The sequence below is a fragment of the Diceros bicornis genome, chromosome 3 (genome assembly GCF_020826845.1).
Source record: "Diceros bicornis minor isolate mBicDic1 chromosome 3, mDicBic1.mat.cur, whole genome shotgun sequence".
Lineage (NCBI taxonomy): Eukaryota > Metazoa > Chordata > Mammalia > Perissodactyla > Rhinocerotidae > Diceros > Diceros bicornis.
In genome coordinates this window covers 24,749,980-24,767,830 of record NC_080742.1, presented here as the reverse complement: position 1 = coordinate 24,767,830, position 17,851 = coordinate 24,749,980, and the positions used below count along the sequence as shown (strand labels likewise).

General features: G+C 38.8%; 1 protein-coding gene across 2 annotated transcripts in view; it reads left to right on the top strand.

The window, feature by feature from the left end:
- ELAPOR2 (endosome-lysosome associated apoptosis and autophagy regulator family member 2) overlaps positions 1 to 11,454 on the top strand; it is a 165,872-nt gene extending 154,418 nt beyond the window's left edge. For both annotated transcript variants that reach the window (XM_058524702.1, XM_058524687.1), the window contains one exon: positions 10,667 to 11,454. In XM_058524702.1, coding sequence (XP_058380685.1) covers positions 10,667 to 10,726 — 60 coding nt within the window. In that variant the 3' untranslated portion in view covers positions 10,727 to 11,454. The remainder of the gene's footprint in view (positions 1 to 10,666) is intronic.
- Positions 11,455 to 17,851: the final 6,397 nt, after the last annotated feature.

The window sequence follows — 17,851 nt, the reverse complement described above, 5'->3', positions numbered from 1 at the left end:
TCATATGGGCTGTGGTAGGAGGTCTTGATGAGCTGTGTAGTCAACTTAGTCGTTATCATCCTTTTGATCTAGGATCATGACAATCCAACAAAACAATGGTTTAGCAGGTGGCTAAACCAGAATTATACTCGAGTGTCTTATGCTCCCTTCTGGCAGGGCTGCCGCCAGACATCCTGGGGGTTGGTGTTGAGGTAAATAAGAACACATCATGCCCAGGAGTGGTGAGGGCAGAATCCTGGGTTTTCATATAAATGTATATAACCTTATGTAGGTTATATATGTATATATTATATATTCTTACTGATAATTATCCATGAAGGGGCCAAAAGGAGATGATCTTGTTCTGGGGACAGCCATATGCAGTAACCCAACTGCCTTACTAAGATGTGTGGACCAGGAGGAGGTGAGGGAGATAGAGCTAGAAATCATTTTGAGTCAGTTTTTGAGAAGGCCATTCCAACCTTCAGTGATACCTTTCAACAACAGAAGTGTGGAAGGTCCACCAAATACCTTTACTCTCAGCCCATTTTTGGGTGGCTTTTGTGATAAAAAGTGAGCCATTGTTGGACTGCCAGTGGTCCATAAAGCCACAAATATTAAACATAGTTTTTTTCAAGAGCCACTGTGGTGTGGCTGGAGTTAGCTCATCGGACTGGAACAGCAACACTATAACCTGTGTTATGTGTCAACAGTGGTGAGGCACCACTGAAAGCACAAAGAGGTGATCAATGGTCTGAGGTAATCAATTTGCCAGGAAAAAACTGATCAACTTTTGACATGAATCCCAAGTCTGGCATGCTGTGGTAACCTCTGCAGCAGAAAAATAGAGTCCTTTACTTTGTGCCCAGTCTTTGATGGCAGATTCGTGGCCATGTTGAGCAGGAAAATGGATCCATATAGCATTTGTGGCAGTCGTTCTGGTGCAGTCTCTATCAGGTCCTTGATTGCTCTATCAGGTCTTTTCAAAGGATGGGTCCTTACTGTGGGCATCTCCCTGAGTGACCCAGAGATTTGATCAGCAGCTAAGATTTGTTTCCAGAATTTGTTGCCCCAAAGAAGGATAACTTTAATATGCCAGTCCATAGTTTTCCAAGTGGCAGACCAAATAGTTTATTGACTTCTGGCAATAGCTCAAGTCAGTAAAAATATAACAAAGTTTATCAAGAGAAGTATTGGCCACAGCTGTGAGAATGGCTTTGGGTTCTGCCCCCTGTGCCAAGTCATCTTGTTGGTTTTCAGTTATGCGTTCCTGGTGCTGAGACTGGACAGTTGCAGCAGCCAGTGGACACCATTGGGTTTCAGCTCAACCGTGGTTATCAGTGAACCAGGCCTAGGCATGTAGTAGAATTTTGATGAACCAAGGGCCCCATGGAACCAGTGGCTTCATTTTGAACGGTGGAGTAGGGGATTAAGTTTCCCCAAAAGGGTATTCTTTTTGTGCTATTTTTATATGAGGCTGAGATGCTGCTGGGGCCAGACCAGCTGTATTTTTGAATATACTATTTATATTTGACAAGCAAAGCTTTTTGGGCTCTTCCCACATTGTTGACCCACCACGAATGGGACTATCAGACTATAGAAACAAAGGTGTGCATGGGAATGACATTCAGTTTTGACAAGAGCTCAGTAACAAGCTAATAGCTGCTTTTCAAAAGGGCTACATGGTAGCCATGTCAAGAAGGTGACGAGTCTAAAACCCCAAAGGGTGCCTCTGGGGGAACTCTGCTTCCCATTGCTGGAGTCTCTAATTGGCAAAATCATTAATCACAGAATTGTATCAGAAAGTGGTCATTTGGGTTGTGAGGCCACAAAGATAGAGAACGTGACTCCGCTTGCTGGACAGTTTTTAACATAGTCTGTTAATTTGGGCTCAACTAAAAAGACACTGCTTTGTGGGTTAGCTGATATAAAAGAGCAGGTAGAATACTCAAGTGAGGCCATACTGCCTCCAATATCAAAGAGTCCAGTAAGGTGCTGGGCTGTTTTTCCTTGACCGGTGGATAGATTTAGCATTGCATATCTGCCCACATAATCTCAAGGAACTTTGCTTAGTTAGCAGATCCTTGAATTTTGTGGGGGTTATCAGCCACATCTGCTGCCAGAAGTCTGATAACACAGGCAAGGCTGTTGAGACTGAGGCTTCTGACTTAACGCTAACAGGATATCATTTATCGAGTGACAACTTTGGGCATCAGGAGGCGGAGGAACTTGTGTGCAATCCTGACTCATACACTTGTTGCAAATGGCAGAGGGGTTAGGAACCCTGGAGTATCCCACTAGCCTTTCTCTACATATGGCTGCTCTTGATCAGGGGAATCTCCTCTGGCACTTGTCAGATGAGGAAGTACAAGCATATACCGTCAATACCTACTATATATTCAGATGTAGAAGGAACAACAACAGTATCTTGAATGGGCACTAGAATCTCTCCCACCAGGTTACGTTATCTACCCTTTCCCACCTGAACCTTGCTTGTACCCCATTAGTTGAATCTGTGTGCCCCTCTCCTCCCACAGGTTCAGGTAGGATGGTGAAGAGGTGCCTGCAACCAACAGAGTCACAAATGTTTGAATCCCTCCACTCCCCAAGGCTTCCCAGCAGACTCAGATGGTTGTGTATGGCCTTCAGTTCCTCTTACGACAGGAAGACTTTGGTCCCTCCCCTAATCATCTTTCTCCTTAAAGCTGCTAAAGTCAGGTAGATGGGGGGGAGATGCAGAGGGAAAGAGAGTCTCTGTGACAGCAAGCAAGGCTTTGCATTTGCTTTTGTTTTTGAGCAGGACAGCAGTTGCTCAACCAAACTTCCAATGCTTTTGGTTCACCCAAAGTCCTATGTTGAGCAGCAAGGTTATCATTACTGACATATATTTCAGCTTTGGGGACCCCTTGAATCAGAAGTCACAGCCAGATTGATATCTGGCTGAGGCTGTAGGTTTTATATCCTTTTGTTGATTTGAGCCTGACTCATGTATTGGAGCCTTTTTAAAAAGGAATCCACCTTATTTCTTGCTCCAATGTCATAACATCTAAGTTAATGCCTCGTTTTAAAATAAAGGATAGGGGAGATTTCCAGGGTTGAGCTGATCACATTAACTTATCAAGATTCCTTCGAGTCAGTTTCTCAGTCTCTGGTGACCTTCTTCCACCTTGTAAACCTGGACTGGGGCAGCAAGAGCTGAAATACTAGTCAGTGCCTCCCTAAGTTTTTCTGTGGGAATTAGTCTCAAGGAAATCTCCCAGAGAAAGCCAAAGCTCTATTCTTTCAGTCAGGACCCGCTGCAAAATCTGAGACCTTTTACTGTCGTCTTTGAACGGATCTAGAGTTGGCATGATAGAGTGCAAGAGGTGTTGAGTCCTAGGATGTCCCAGCTGTTGCCATTCTTAACAGTCATTGAGTCCTGCCACATCATCTCCAAAGTGAACCAGCCAAAGTTCTATCAATTCACCTAGTTGCTGCCCATAAGTGGTTTCTTTTTTCCTTTAATGCTTATTGTAGGTGTATGTGTCTGTAACTGTTGTCTGAAAGGGGGTGAAATCTTTTACTATGAAGGTGAATTTTAGTCCCGGTTAACATGGGGCACACCTGAAACTGATTGCCTGATTGGTAAGGAAGTCCTCCGGCCCAGAGGAGGATAAACAACATCCAGGCCACTATTCAGGCAGCGGAACTGTGAACTCTTTGAACCCACTTCCCAGTACTCAGCCTGCCACCACCCCCTTAGGTCCTTTTCATTTTCAGGCAGTGGAGTGGAGGGCTACTTTTTTGCCTTGTTGACCATATGGTTTGTTCAACATGTTTGCAACTAAGTCTCATGGACTTCCCTCAAATCTTGTTAACCAGTGTGTGAGGCCCTCATCCTTTCTATTCCGGAAAGATACCTCTCTGTCAGTTTCCCATCCTCATCAGCAAAACAGGGAAGAACTGTGAAGTTATGAAATTGCAGTCTACTTGCTAGCCAACAAATGAGCCTGCTATAGTTTTTTTTTTTTTAATTTTTTGTTTATTGCAGTAACATTGGTTTATAACATTGTATAAGTTTAAGGTGTACATCATTATACTTCTATTTCTGCATAGATTACATCATGTTCACCACCCAAATACTAGTTACAACCCATCACCATACACTTGTGCTGAATTATCCCTTTTGCCCTCCTCCCTCCCCCCTTCCCCTCTGGTAACCACCAATCCAATCTCTGTCTCTATGTGTTTGTTTATTGTTGTTATTATCTACTACTTAATGAAGGAAATCATAAAGTATTTGACCTTCTCCCTCTGACTTATTTCACTTTGCATAATACCCTCATGTTGTCACAAATGGCTGGATTTCATCGTTTCTTATGGCTGCATAGTAGTCCATTGTGTATATATACCACATCTTCTTTATCCATTCGTCCCTTGATGGGCTCTTAGGTTGCTTCCAAGTCTTGGCTATTGTGAATAACGCTGCAGTGAACACAGGGGTGCATGTATCTTTACCCATTGGTGTTTTAAAGTTCTTTGGATAAATACCCAGCAGTGGAATAGCTGGATCATATGGTAGTTCTATCCTTGATTTTTTGAGGACTCTCCATACTGTTTTCCATAGTGGCTGCACCAGTTTGCACTCCCACCAGCAGTGTATGAGAGTTCCCTTCTCTCCACATCCTCTCCAACATATGTTGTTTCCTGTCTTGTTAATTATAGCCATTCTGACGGGCGTGAGGTGATATCTCATTGTAGTTTTGATTTGCATTTCCCTGATAGTTAATGAAGAACATCTTTTCATGTGTCTGTTGGCCATCTGTATATCTTCTTTGGAGAAATGTCTGTTCAGGTCTTTTGCCCATTTTTTAATTGGGTTGTTAGTTTTTTTGTTGTTGAGATGCATGAGTTCTTTATATATTTTGGAGATTAAGCCCTTATCAGATGTATGATTTGCAAATATCTTCTCCCAATTGTTAGGTTGTCTTTTCGTTTTGTTGATGGTTTCCTTTGCTGTGCAGAAACTTTTTAGTTTGATGTAGTCCCATTTGTTTGTTTTTTCTATTGTTTCTCTTGCCCGGTCAGACATGGTGCTTGAAAATATGTTGCTAAGACTGATGTCGAAGAGCGTACTGCCTATGTTTTCTTCTAGAAGTTTCATAGTTTCAGGTCTTACATTCAAGTCTTTAATCCACTTTGAGTTAATTTTTGTGTATGGTGTAAGGTAAGGGTGTACTTTCATTTTTTTGCATATGGCTATCCAGTTTTCCCAACACCATTTGTTGAAGAGACTTTCTTTTCTCCATTGTATGTTCTTGGCTGTCCATAGATGCGTGGGTTTGTCAAAGATTAGCTGTCCATAGATGTGTGGGTTTATTTCTGGGCTTTCAATTCTATTCCATTGATCTGTGTGTCTGTTTTTGTGCCAGTAACATGCTGTTTGGGTTACTGAGCTTTGTAGTATATTTTGAAATCAGGGAGTGTGATACCTCCAGCTTTGTTCTTTTTTCTCAGGATTCCTTTAGCTATTCGGGGTCTTTTGTTGTTCCATATAAATTTTAGGATTCTTTGTTCTATTTCTGTGACAAGTGTTGTTGGAACTTTGATAGGGATTGCAGTGAATCTATACATTGCTCTAGGAAGTATGGACATGTTAACTACGTTAATTCTTCCAATCCAAGAGCACGAGACATCTTTCCATTTCTTAGTGTCGTCTTCAATTTCTTTCAGCAATGTTTTATAGTTTTCGGGGTACAGATCTTTTGCCTCTTTGGTTAAGTTTATTCCTAGGTATTTTATTGTTTTTGTTGCAATTGTAAATGGGATTGTATTCTTAATTTCTCTTTCTGCTACTTCGTTGTTAGTATATAGATGCAACTGATTTTTGTATGTTGATTTTGTATCCTGCAACTTTACCGTATTCGTTTATTACTTCTAAAAGTTTTCTGGTGGATTCTTTAGAGTTTTCTATATATAAAATCATGTCGTCTGCAAATAGTGACAGTTTCACTTCTTCCTTTCCAATTTGGATCCCTTTTATTTCTTTCTCTTGCCTGATTGCTCTGGCTAGGACTTCCAGTACTATGTTAAATAGGAGTGGTGACAGTGGGCATCCTTGTCTGGTTCCTGTTCTTAGAGGGATAGCTTTCAGTTTTTCACCATTGAGGATGGTGTTAGCTGTGGATTTGTCATATATGGCCTTTATTATGTTGAGGTATTTTCCTTCTATACCCATTTTATTCAGAGTTTTTATCATAAATGGATGCTGTATCTTGTGAAATGCTTTCTCTGCATCCATTGAGATGATCATGTGATTTTTATTCTTCATTTTATTAATGTGGTGTATTGCGTTGATTGATTTGCGAATGTTGAACCATCCCTGCATCCCTGGAATAAATCCCACTTGACCATGGTGTATAATCTTTTTAACGTATTGTTGTGTGCGATTTGCTAGTATTTTGTTGAGGATTTTTGCATCGATGTTCATCAGTGATATTGGCCTGTAATTTTCTTTTTTTTTTGTGTTGTCCTTGTCTGGTTTTGGTATCAGGGTAATGTCAACTTTGTAGAATGAGTTAGGGAGCTTCCCCACCTCCTCAATTTTTTGGAAGAGTTTGAGAAGGATAGGTATTAAGTCTTCTTTGAATGTTTGGTAGAATGCACCAGGGAAGCCGTCTGGTCCTGGACTTTTATTTTTGGGGAGGTTTGTGATTACTGTTTCGATTTCCTTACTGGTGATTGGTCTATTCAAATTCTCTACTTCTTCTTGATCCAGTTTTGGAAGGTTGTATGATTCTAAGAATTTATCCATTTCTTCCAGATTGTCAAATTGGTTAGCATATAGCTTTTCATAGTATTCTCTTATAATCTTTTGTATTTCTGAGGTGTCTGTTGTAATTTCTCCTCTTTCATTTCTGATTTTACTTATTTGTGCCTTCTCTCTTTTTTTCTTGGTGAGTCTAGCTAAAGGTTTGTCAATTTTGTTCATCTTTTCAAAGAACCATGAGCCTGCTATAGTTTTATGGACACTTTGGAAGATATGAGTCTCTTGGGTCAGAGACAAAACACAGTTTATCACTCACAGCAATAGCAGTGGCCAAAATGACAATATTTGCTCTGGTTCCTCAAGCCCCGCTTCCCAGAGAGTGAAGTGGACTAGATGACACCCGTACAGATAGTGGGTTACATTATAGAAGAGCAGCCCTTAGCTTGGGGAACCTGAATCTTTTATAAGAGGCAGTAAGCATGTCTGCCATTTGCTCCACAGGGGGAGACACTATCTCTAGCTTTCAGGGCTGTAGGGAAACTTTTCTTTTGTTCTGGAAGGAGACGTTATCTATATCATCCAAGCCTTTTTGTAATATAAACATCTTTGAGAAGATTATCGAGAACGAGGGACAATTAAGGTCTTCCTCGCAAGACATGCAAAAGCACAAGAGAGCCATGGAGAATTATCTCCCATCATTAGTTTACTTAGACTTCTCTTGCCTGGTTTGATCTTGTGATTCCCTATTTGTAGAGGCATTTTCTTATAATGAACGAAGCATTTAGGTACCAGGGAAAATTTTTAAGAGAAAGTCACCTCTAAGCTGAATCTAAAATAATAAGTGAGAATTACAAGTATTACATAAACTTTTAAGTGTTTCCTCATATTGCAGTACCTCCTCTGTTGTTATTTTATAGCCAGAGAATTAAAAAATTCAAAGGTTCTTGAAAACAATCAGAGGAAACAAGAGGGAAGATAGAGTTTTTCTCCCTGAGAAGGTTCAGTGTGCCACATTTTGTTTTGAATAGCAATTTTAGCCAACATAGTAATTTTTAAATGAAAATTTGAACTATTACAGAAAAGTTGAAAGAATTGTACAGTGGTACAGCCATATACCCATCACCTAAATTTTACTATATTTGCTTTATTATGTATCTCTCCAAATCTCTATCCCTCTATTCATTTATCAATACACCTTCTTTTTTTGATGCATTTCAAAGTAAGTTGCAGACTTCAATACATTTCACCCCTAAGCACTTCAGGATACATATAAATAATGAGAGAATTCAATATTTTTGGATTGTTTTAAGGTAAAATGCTTACCTAGAGGGAAATGTGCACATCACAAGTATGCAATTTGATGAATTTTGAGAAATGCATATACCGGTGTAACCCAAAATCCTATCAGGATATAGAACACTAGCCTCACCCCAGAAAGTAAACTCATCCTTTTGCATGCAATCAACCCCCATCCTCATCCCCCAAAGGAAACCACCGTAATGATCTTCTTAAACTAGACATTAGTTTTGTCTGTTTTAGAACTTCATATAATTGTCATTAACACACAATGTAGTTTGTTTTCTTTCACTCAGAAAAATGTTTTTGAGATTTACCCACTTGTGTCAATCAGTAGTAGATTCCTTTCTATTCAGGAGTAGTAGTCTATCGTATGGATATGCCAAAACTTGTTTATCTGTTCTCCTGCTGATGGATACTTGTGCTATTTCCAGTGTTTAGCTATGAATAAAGCTGCTAATAAATATCATTGTACAATTCTTATTGTGTGTCCCATTTAAAAAAATTTGTTATGCATGGTTTCATGGGGGAAATATGTTTATAAGTTTCTTAACTGCTGTGTCATGTAAGGTTTGCTTTATCTTGTGTATCCTTATTCATGTTCTAAAGGCCATATCTTATTTGGTGTTTCCCTACAAATACACTGGACTTGTGGGGTTTTATTTATAGATTTACTCTTCTTGACTTTTCTCAGCAATTTTTAAAAAATGTCTTCAGTTTATTTTTTCATTTTTTTCCCTTTATTTGCTCATTCCACAGTCATTTATGAGACACTGTGTTTTAGACACTCGGCCAAATTTTAGTGGTATGTCAAATTAGACACAGTTTCTTATCTCAAAGACTATCTAGTTTATTGGTGGAGGACACATCCACATCATCCACACACACACAGACACACACGACATGCAGTATGGCAAGAGCACTGAGTAGGGTCTCTTGGAGCACAGAGGAGAAGGGAGTGCAGTGCACTAGGTGGGCAGTGACAAGGTAAGGAGAAACTTCTGGGAGAAGTTGGATTTAGAGTAGCTTCTTGAATTTAGAGCTTAAAAAGGTCATTTTGTGATCTTTGTTGGCATCTTTATTTAATGCATGAGTAAAGTGAGACCTAGAGAGGTTCATTTATATGTCCAAGAGAGATGTTAGATAGGAATTAGAAACCACATCTCCTGAGTTCCAATCAAGTGTTTTTCCTTCTACAATGTGGTATTTCAATACATTTTCATAACCATTGATTGGCAGTCTACCATGTGCTAGGCCTTGGGTCATGTTTAAATATCACCTTGAGGATAGCCAACAGGTTTCTGCCTCTCCTCCCCCCAGGAACATGTTGAATCAAATCTTCTGAAGGAAAGGCCACAAAAATCTCAGGTTTCTTTTCTAGGTCATGGCTGATGCCCTAAAGCCTTTTCCTGTAATATGCTGTGAGCTCCTTGAGGGCAGACATTTTGTATCCCTGAAAGTTAATCCTGTTCCTGCAACACAGTGGGTGAATAAATATATGAATTATCAGTGGTTATTCCAAAAAAATTAAGGCTGGTAAGCATGAGACTTCAGGCAAATCAGTGAGAGCGCTGAGATCTGCAGTCTGCTCTCCCAGGGGCTTGTCATCTCAGCAAAGGCAGGAAAAAGTGATATGTTGGTGTTCATGCTGTGATTTGTGTCTGTAATCTTGTCCCTGTAGCCTTAACACTTGTTTGAAGTCTTGGACTTCTCCACTCAAATGAGACAAAACACAAAAGCAACCTTATTCTTCCTGACAGATACTCAGTGTCTGCTTCCTATTATTTTCTCATTTCACCTCTCTACTTTAGACACACATCCATTTGTACCTGGGACTGGTCTGCCTCCTAGTTCCTTTATTTTAAAAATAATCCTAGTTCTCTTCATCTTTGTTTTCTTCAAAAGAATAGTCCCCCCACCTCATTCCAGCAGCCTTCAGAAAGCTGCTTCTAACTTTAACAATGAAAACATTGGGAGAAGTCACACCTCTTATTTCTCTTTTTGCCTCATTAAAGAAGAATAATTTATTTTAATAGGCTACATTTTTGAATGTATTATATAACACATACCAGCAATGATATATTTGTGTTAAAATTTTGATGTATCTAAGGTGACGTGTTTTTAATATGTTTAGTAGGCATGTACCCAAAAGATTTTCCTAAATCACATCAGCGAACCTAAATGATCTTATGCCTTACTGGTGTTCTCCCTCATAATTTCTGCTGTCCTTTTTCTTATTATTTAGCCTATGTTATGTTGAGAATATTTAGTTTCTGTCAGTTCTATTTTGTCCAAAATTCACATGGCAAGGTCATCTATTTCAGCACGCAGGTCAGATGTCCCCTAAGGGAGGGTCTCAGTGGTTTCTTCACAAGAATCACAGCTACATATTTGTTGCAATCATGTGTTTGCTTCTATTTTGGATTGTCTGTCTTATCTCCTGGACATCAAAAGCGTCCTTCCGGGTAGGCATGCTATCTGTTTTATGTCTGCTACCCTTCTTTAAATGTAAAATCCTAATTACTAGTGGCAGGTACACAGATTAAAATAATTTCTAGAACTTTCCTTCTGGACACGTAAGATCCTAAAATCTTATTGGAATTTTAGTGAGTTGATTTTGTTTTAATATCTTTTTCTTCATAGGAAAAAGAAGACCATTTTGAATCCGTTCAACTGAAATCCTCAAGATCCCCAAATATATGAAAAGACAGTGCTGTAGCCTTCAGACTAATGAACAAAGAAACCTACTCTCTAGTTTTACAGGACCATAGTGTAGATCCTGTCCTTGTACCTGGCACGTTGGTGATCTCACCGAGGAGGGCCATGCCACTGAAAAGGGAAGGAGGTTGAAATGTTTGATTGCCTTATCACATGGTCAAGTATCTTGCCAAAAATAGGAAAGCAAATGGTTTGGGTCTCAACTGAAGATGAAGCTCAACTCAGGAAGAGGTTAATCTGTATATACACATAACTGAAAACCACCAGTGCACTGCTGATGCATGCCATGTAATTAATGGGTAACTTTTATTCTTTATAACTTCTACGTACAAAGTGCTTTGGAGGGCAGATGTGAGCATATGCATTGTGATCCCATTTATGTCTTGTCTTTGTTTATATTTTGGGGAAGATTTGAAAAATTTTTTAAGGTATAATTATTTTTCCCATTAGTTATTTTCCTGACAGACCTTAAAACATCTTTTCTATTAAAAATGGTGAACAAAGAAAGACAATAAGTTTTTCATTTTTCTGTAGGGTATCTTTCTTAATTTCAGAAGCCTAAGTAGGCAGTAATTTTTTAGGAAGAATCAGCATGTGTTTGGGTTTTCTAAACTTATATTCGCCTATGAAATTCCATCCTTGTTGGAACTGGTAAGAAGGGCTTGACTGAACGTGTTGAAGAAATCTTAAAAAAAAGGAAGACAAGGAGAAACCTTGACTTTCCATTAATACAAACAAGCTGACACTCTCATAGAAGTTGAAACAGTTTATGTAGTGCTTGAAATATAATTAAAATGAAGGGGGAAGCTTGTTTATCAAATCACTTGCAAAATCATGAAGAAGAAAGTGGGATGGCTTGTGTTTAAGTACAGATAACTGTACAAAGACATTGGCATAATTTCATGGTCTTCAGAAAACAGCAGTGGGACGTTTGCCCTATGTCAAGCATCAAAGGTTATATGGTTATTTTTCTGCTAAGACATTGAGGATTATAATTTTCATGGAAGCTTTTCTTTTTAAGTTAACAAGGCAGGAATTCAGTTTTTGAAAATTGCGTATAATTGTATTCATAATAAGACTGTGGGTGTACCATAAGCAGTTATGAAATAAGAATTATTGTTCTTATTCAAAAGTGATCCAGATAATTGTGAAATTTCCTATGACGGATGGATTGCTAGTATTAGCACGAATTGAATGTTATTTGTTGAAAGAAGTTTGAATGAAGTTGGATTTGATCATTTTGTGTAAACCTTAATTGTTTTAGAACTGGGAAAGAGGGGGCGTTTCCTGCCATTGATGATCTAAGGTGCTCTGGTTTGTTTCCAATAAACAGTAATCTTTACAGGTCTTAATCCAGATTTTTAAATAGACTGGTGATTGGCTGAGAGAGACAGGGCATATAGACAGGCTTTGTTGAATGTTTTGCCCCACATCTTTCAATGAGGTGTGATATAACTTTTGATTTGGCAAGTGATGTCTTTGTTTTTGTGGAAAATGGGAGAAAAATAAATAATTGCATTTATTTGGCTGGTGGGTAAAACATTGGACCATTCTGTTATTGTTGAATGAATGTTTGTTTTGTGTACATCTCTACTGTTGGATTCATGAGTATAGGTGAGATTGCCATTATTTTACTATTTGTTGTGAAATTCGGGGGAGGGCATCACTTAGCATAAACCTTTTTCATGTTTAATTTCTTAAATCTTATTAGAATGAAGAAATCATTTTTGCATTGCTCATTTTTATCCTGCTAACAGTGCTGATGAGCCTTTCCCCTTCTTGATCAAAATTTAAACAGAAGAATGAAAATACACTTGAAATGCATCCTTTCAGAGGAACGCTGGCAAAGTGGTACAGACTGGACAGATTCAGGAAGTTTTCATGTAGTCACCTGTCACCTCTCATCTTCAGCTGTGCTCAACATGTATGTTCCAAGCCATAGAGATAATTGGGATTTGCTCCCAGGTAGTTTCTTTCTTCTACTGTCACTGGACTAAAATCTCTGACATGTCAAAAATGCCTTAAATTTTAATGAACTCTCTGAAAATGTAGTTGGTATTGGAGAATTTATTTATCTTATTGCTAATTTTAGATATTGAATAGATTTTGTCAGCTCAATCCCATCTTTGGAAAGGAGCTGCCTTTTTCCTTTGGATCCCAGTGGTTTGTCATTTTATTCCAAGCCTTGCAGGAGTATGAACAAATATTATGAGGAAAATATTCAGACCAATCCTGGCTATAAAATTCACTTTAGTTTTGTGTCTTGCCTTTGCAGAGCTCAATGGAATGTTGAAAGGCATAAAGAAATTAATCACGTTTCTAGGACTTTTAATTGATACTTGTTGTTCCTTTCCCCCCCCCGCTAAGTGGCAGAAGTTGTTATTTTTCTAAAAGGCACAGTTTTGAAGCCTTAAATACTTCATTAAGTCAAGTGTCACCTATAGTATCTCTTAGCACTCTTTCAAAACATATTTAAATCAGTTTTCCACTGGATGAGACCATGTCTTCTATGGATGAATTATATCATGCTATTTAACAATGTTGAGCAACTTGATATGTGTTTACTTGATTTAAACGATTGAACTTTATTCTTGTTGACTTTTCCCTTCTTTGGTTACTGGTAATCAAGTCCTTTCCAGGATTAAAAACATTTCATAGTATTTTTGTGTAGACTTTTGTCATTATTTTCTTCCCAAGAAGAAAATGTGGTTTAAATAGTTATGTGGAAGAATTGCTTGGGTCCAGTCATTTACCAACTTGGAGTCTCCAGGTTCCCAGGTGGTGAGTCATGATTGACTGGTTCTTCAAGGCTGATCTGGTTAGCTGTCTTATTTGACATCTATCAATAGAGCTACTTCCTGTGGCTCGTGGAAATTCATAATGGGAGGCTAATGTGCAGATGGTTTCTCTCTTCCTCATGAAAGTAAATTTCCTAGGAGACTTCATTGGCAAGTTTAAAGTCAGTGTATTGCTCACATTTCTTTTTTTTTTTTTTTTGATGAGGAAGATTAGCCCTGAGCTAAAATCTATTGCCAATCCTTCTCTTTTTGCTGAGGAAAATTGGCCCTGAGCTAACATCTGTGCCCATCTTCCTCCATTTTATATGTGGGATGCCTGCCACAGCATGGCTTGATAAGCGGTGCGTGTGTCCGCGCCTGGATCTGAACCTGCGAGCTCTGGGCCGCTGAAGCGGAGCACACAAACCCAACCACTACACGACCGGGCCAGCCCCCACATTTATCTTTTTACACAAAAGATATGTTGAGTAGAACTTCTTCAGAGGACTTAAAATACCCTCACATCATTTTACAGTAACCATGAATATTATTCTTAAGTTTATAGGCCTAAGTCCTAAATTAAGGTTTCCCTAAAGAAAAGGTCCCAAGAGGAGTAAACTTAAAAAAAAAAATCTCAACAACCAATTCATTACTTGGACACTAACATGGAGTTCACCTTCATAGTAAGTGGCTAGAGATTACACTCTTGCTGGATTTTATTTCTTTTGGTTTGACTTTTGTTTCAAATGCTTTTACTTTAGGATCATAAATGAAGGAAGTAAAACTTTAAGATGGGGATGAATAATTGAAAATTAACTGATACTACTATTAGGATGAATATTATTATTAGAATTGATATTACTATTGCAATTCTCTAGATCAGAGGCCAGCAAAACTTTTCTGTAAAGAGTCAGATGGTAAATATTTTCAGCTTTGCAGGACGTGTGGTCTCTCTTGCAACTCCTCAACTCTGCCATTGTGCATGAAAGCAGCCACAGACAATATGTAAACAGTGCTTGTGACTGCATTCCAATAAAACTTATGTACACTGAAATTTGAGTTTCATTAAGTTTCACTTATGAAATATTATTCTTCTTTTGATTTTTTCCCAACTATTTAAAACACGGAAGTGTTCTTAGCTCACAGGCTTTATAAAAACAGGTACTAAGCTAGGATTTGACATGTGAGCTTTGGTTTGCTGACCCCTGGTTTCGATCACTGTAACCCAGAAGCAAAACTATTCAGAAGAATCTGTTTGCACATAGATTCTTTGCCCTTTAGGAGCTTACTACTTTAAAAGTTTCTCAAGTCTCTAGAGATGTTCAAGAAGAAAATAACCTATCACCATCCCTTGATTTAATCATCACCCAAAGACAAAGCCAGATACTCTTCTGAGTTCCTCTTGTAGTTCTGAGACTCGATTATGGATGCTGATTAGCAAATGATAAAGCTACAGCAAGTGAATTGGTTGAAAGTAAACCAGCAAGACTGATTTAAAAGCCTTTCCTTGTTGGGGTTTATATAACATCTATTGCTAAGGTAACTGGATTTGGAGATTAATATTCAATCTTACATACAGATCCATTTAAAGTAACCATATGGAAGTAGAGGATATTGATGCATGAAAGTAGCTTCAGCATAGATTCTTGAGCTCTGGCACTGGAGAGGGTCCCCTGGTCTATTTGCATGCATTCAGGCAGCCACACCTCAATACACATACATTTATCAAATCCTATTAAGACTTACAAAAGACATTTAGGATTCCTTTAATGGTTGGTGGTTCAGAAAACAGACCTCTAATTTTCTTCAACAAAATGTCCCAGTAAGGCTTTTCATTTGCTGGAATTTTCCTCATCCTATTAATGACTCTTGGAGAAGACCTCTGTCTAAAATCGCTTGTGGATATTGGTAAATTTGGTTTGGAGGAGGGCAATATTTCCTTTATCTCAGATGGCTGATGTCAGATTACCATTGGTTGGGTTAAATAAATCAGTTAAACCAATGGGAATTATGCAAATCTAAACTTTCTGTTATAGAACAGGAGTGATAATTGCCTTATTCATGGGTTTAGGCCTTTGTTATTGGTGCTAGGGCAGTTATAAGCCACACTGTTGTTCCATCTTCCTCGTACCTCACTTTTCTTGGCTTCTCAATGGTTACAGCCCTTTGCTGAAGAGCTCTGGGGCCCAAAGCTATCATGGTGGATGAGTGAATAAAGCAGGGGGCTAGTTGAGAGAAAGTGTGGAGTTGAGGACTCTGAAGGGGCACTGGTTGAATTACCTCCTTTCTCAGCCACTCTCTTAATCTGTCCTCTATGTGGTCTGCAAACCAGCTTCTCTCACAGCTTGAAAATGAGACCTTTTTATTTTACCATGATAAACCTGAGTGGGCAAGAGAATCTATTAATATTTAACCTAGAGAGCACACAGAGCATTCAGAAACTGTAAACACCCAGAAAACCAACGATAACCATACCATTAGGTTCTGATATGTTTTTTATGAGTGGGATATATCATTCTGCTTGAGTTCCTTAAATTCAGGAAGTTTTTGCAAAGATGGATCGGCTCAACCAGTTTTGTATTCTGGAAGGATGAAATGTTACTGGAGTAAAAAAAAAAAAAAAAAAATCAATCCAGAACTTATTTGTTTGAAATGGTCTATATAAAAAAGATTTTATAGCTGCTATTTTCCATACATACTCTGAATGTTTTTTAAAAAATATTTCTCAGGATCACATGTTAGATGATGCACCTTCACATTGGAAACAATGTTCTTGTGAAGGAAGGAGAAAATGATGAGAGCTGTCAGTCAGTGCATTTTCAGGGTACAGGCAGGGCATGAAATACAGTGGCCATAGATCAAAACACAGCTCTCAAAAACAGTTTTCCCGAGCTTCACCCACAGTCTAATTGTCTTGTTTAAAAAGATCCATGATCAATTTGATTGTTTTAGGCATCAGCTGTGTTTCTGAACAACCCAACTTATATTGCCTTCCTCAGATTGTCACATTCCATCAGTGGATTGAGTTTATTTTCTCTCCCATCAGCCTTGCCTCCGCCTTTATCTTGAGCAGATGCTCATTCTAGCACACTTGTCTAGCACTCCTGCCAGTTTCAGTCACACAAAAATATTTTTTTTGTCATCTAGTGCTGTTGAATCTGTTATTCAGTCTACTCCACCCACTCCCCCAAATCCAGGTTCTTGTTGGAATATGAGAATTCAAGGACTGGTGAGCACTGTTGTCTTTGAGCATCTGGTGAGTTTTGGGTGGATTGATTAGGTTGCTGATTCAAATGCATCAAGAAGGAAGAAGAGAAATTCTAATATCTGACTTCTCACTATATTTCCTTCAAGGCCAGTCCTGTTGGCTTTTGTGTACCTGCTTTATTATTGCTGGATGTCTTAAAAATAGTATGTCTTAATGAACCAGGCCCTGGTTACTTAGCCTGTGTGTCCTTCATATCCTTGATTTTCCTCCTCCTTCCTCTCACTGTCTTCCCCAGTTACAGTTCCCTCATAAGAATATTTTCTAGTCTTGACGTTTCTTAAAGGTAGGAACTATATCTTATTCATCTTTCTCTCTGTTATGGGCTGAATAGTGGTCCCCGAAAAGATATGTCCGCATCCTAATCCCTGGAACCTGAGAATATTATTTTATTAGGAAAGAGGACCTTTGCAGATTAATTAAGTTAAGGATCTTGAGATGAGATCATCCGGAATTATACAGGTGGTCCCTAAATCCAATGACAAATTCTTGTAAAAGACACACAGAGAAGACAGACACCCAAGAGAAGGTGATGTGAAGACAGAGGCAGAGACTGGAGTGATGTGGCCACAAACCAAGGAAGCTGGTAACCACCAGAAGCTAGAAGAGGCGTGGAACAGATTCTCCCCTAGAGCTTCTGAGGGGGTGGGCTCTGTCAGCACTTTGATGTTGGACTTCTACCTCCAGAACTGTGAGAGAATAAAGTTCTGTTGTTTTGAGGGGGTGGGCTCTGCCAGCACTTTGATGTTGGACTTCTACCTCCAGAACTGTGAGAGAATAAAGTTCTGTTGTTTGAAGCCACTCAGTTTGTGGTAAGTTGTTACATCAGCTGTAGGAATCAAGTACATTCTCTATCCATGGCGCTTGGCATAGGACCTGGCAGATAGTTAGCTTCTTAGTCAATTTTCCTACGTTAATAAATGATTTGTGACTAGAAGATTTACAAGGAGAAATAGGACAGTACTGGTAAGAATAAGCCAGTTTTAGCTTATTCAGGCTTTCCCTCTTCACTTCTTTATTTAGGTTAGGAAAATATTCAAGTTTAGCGACAAGCCTGTGTGCCTGAGC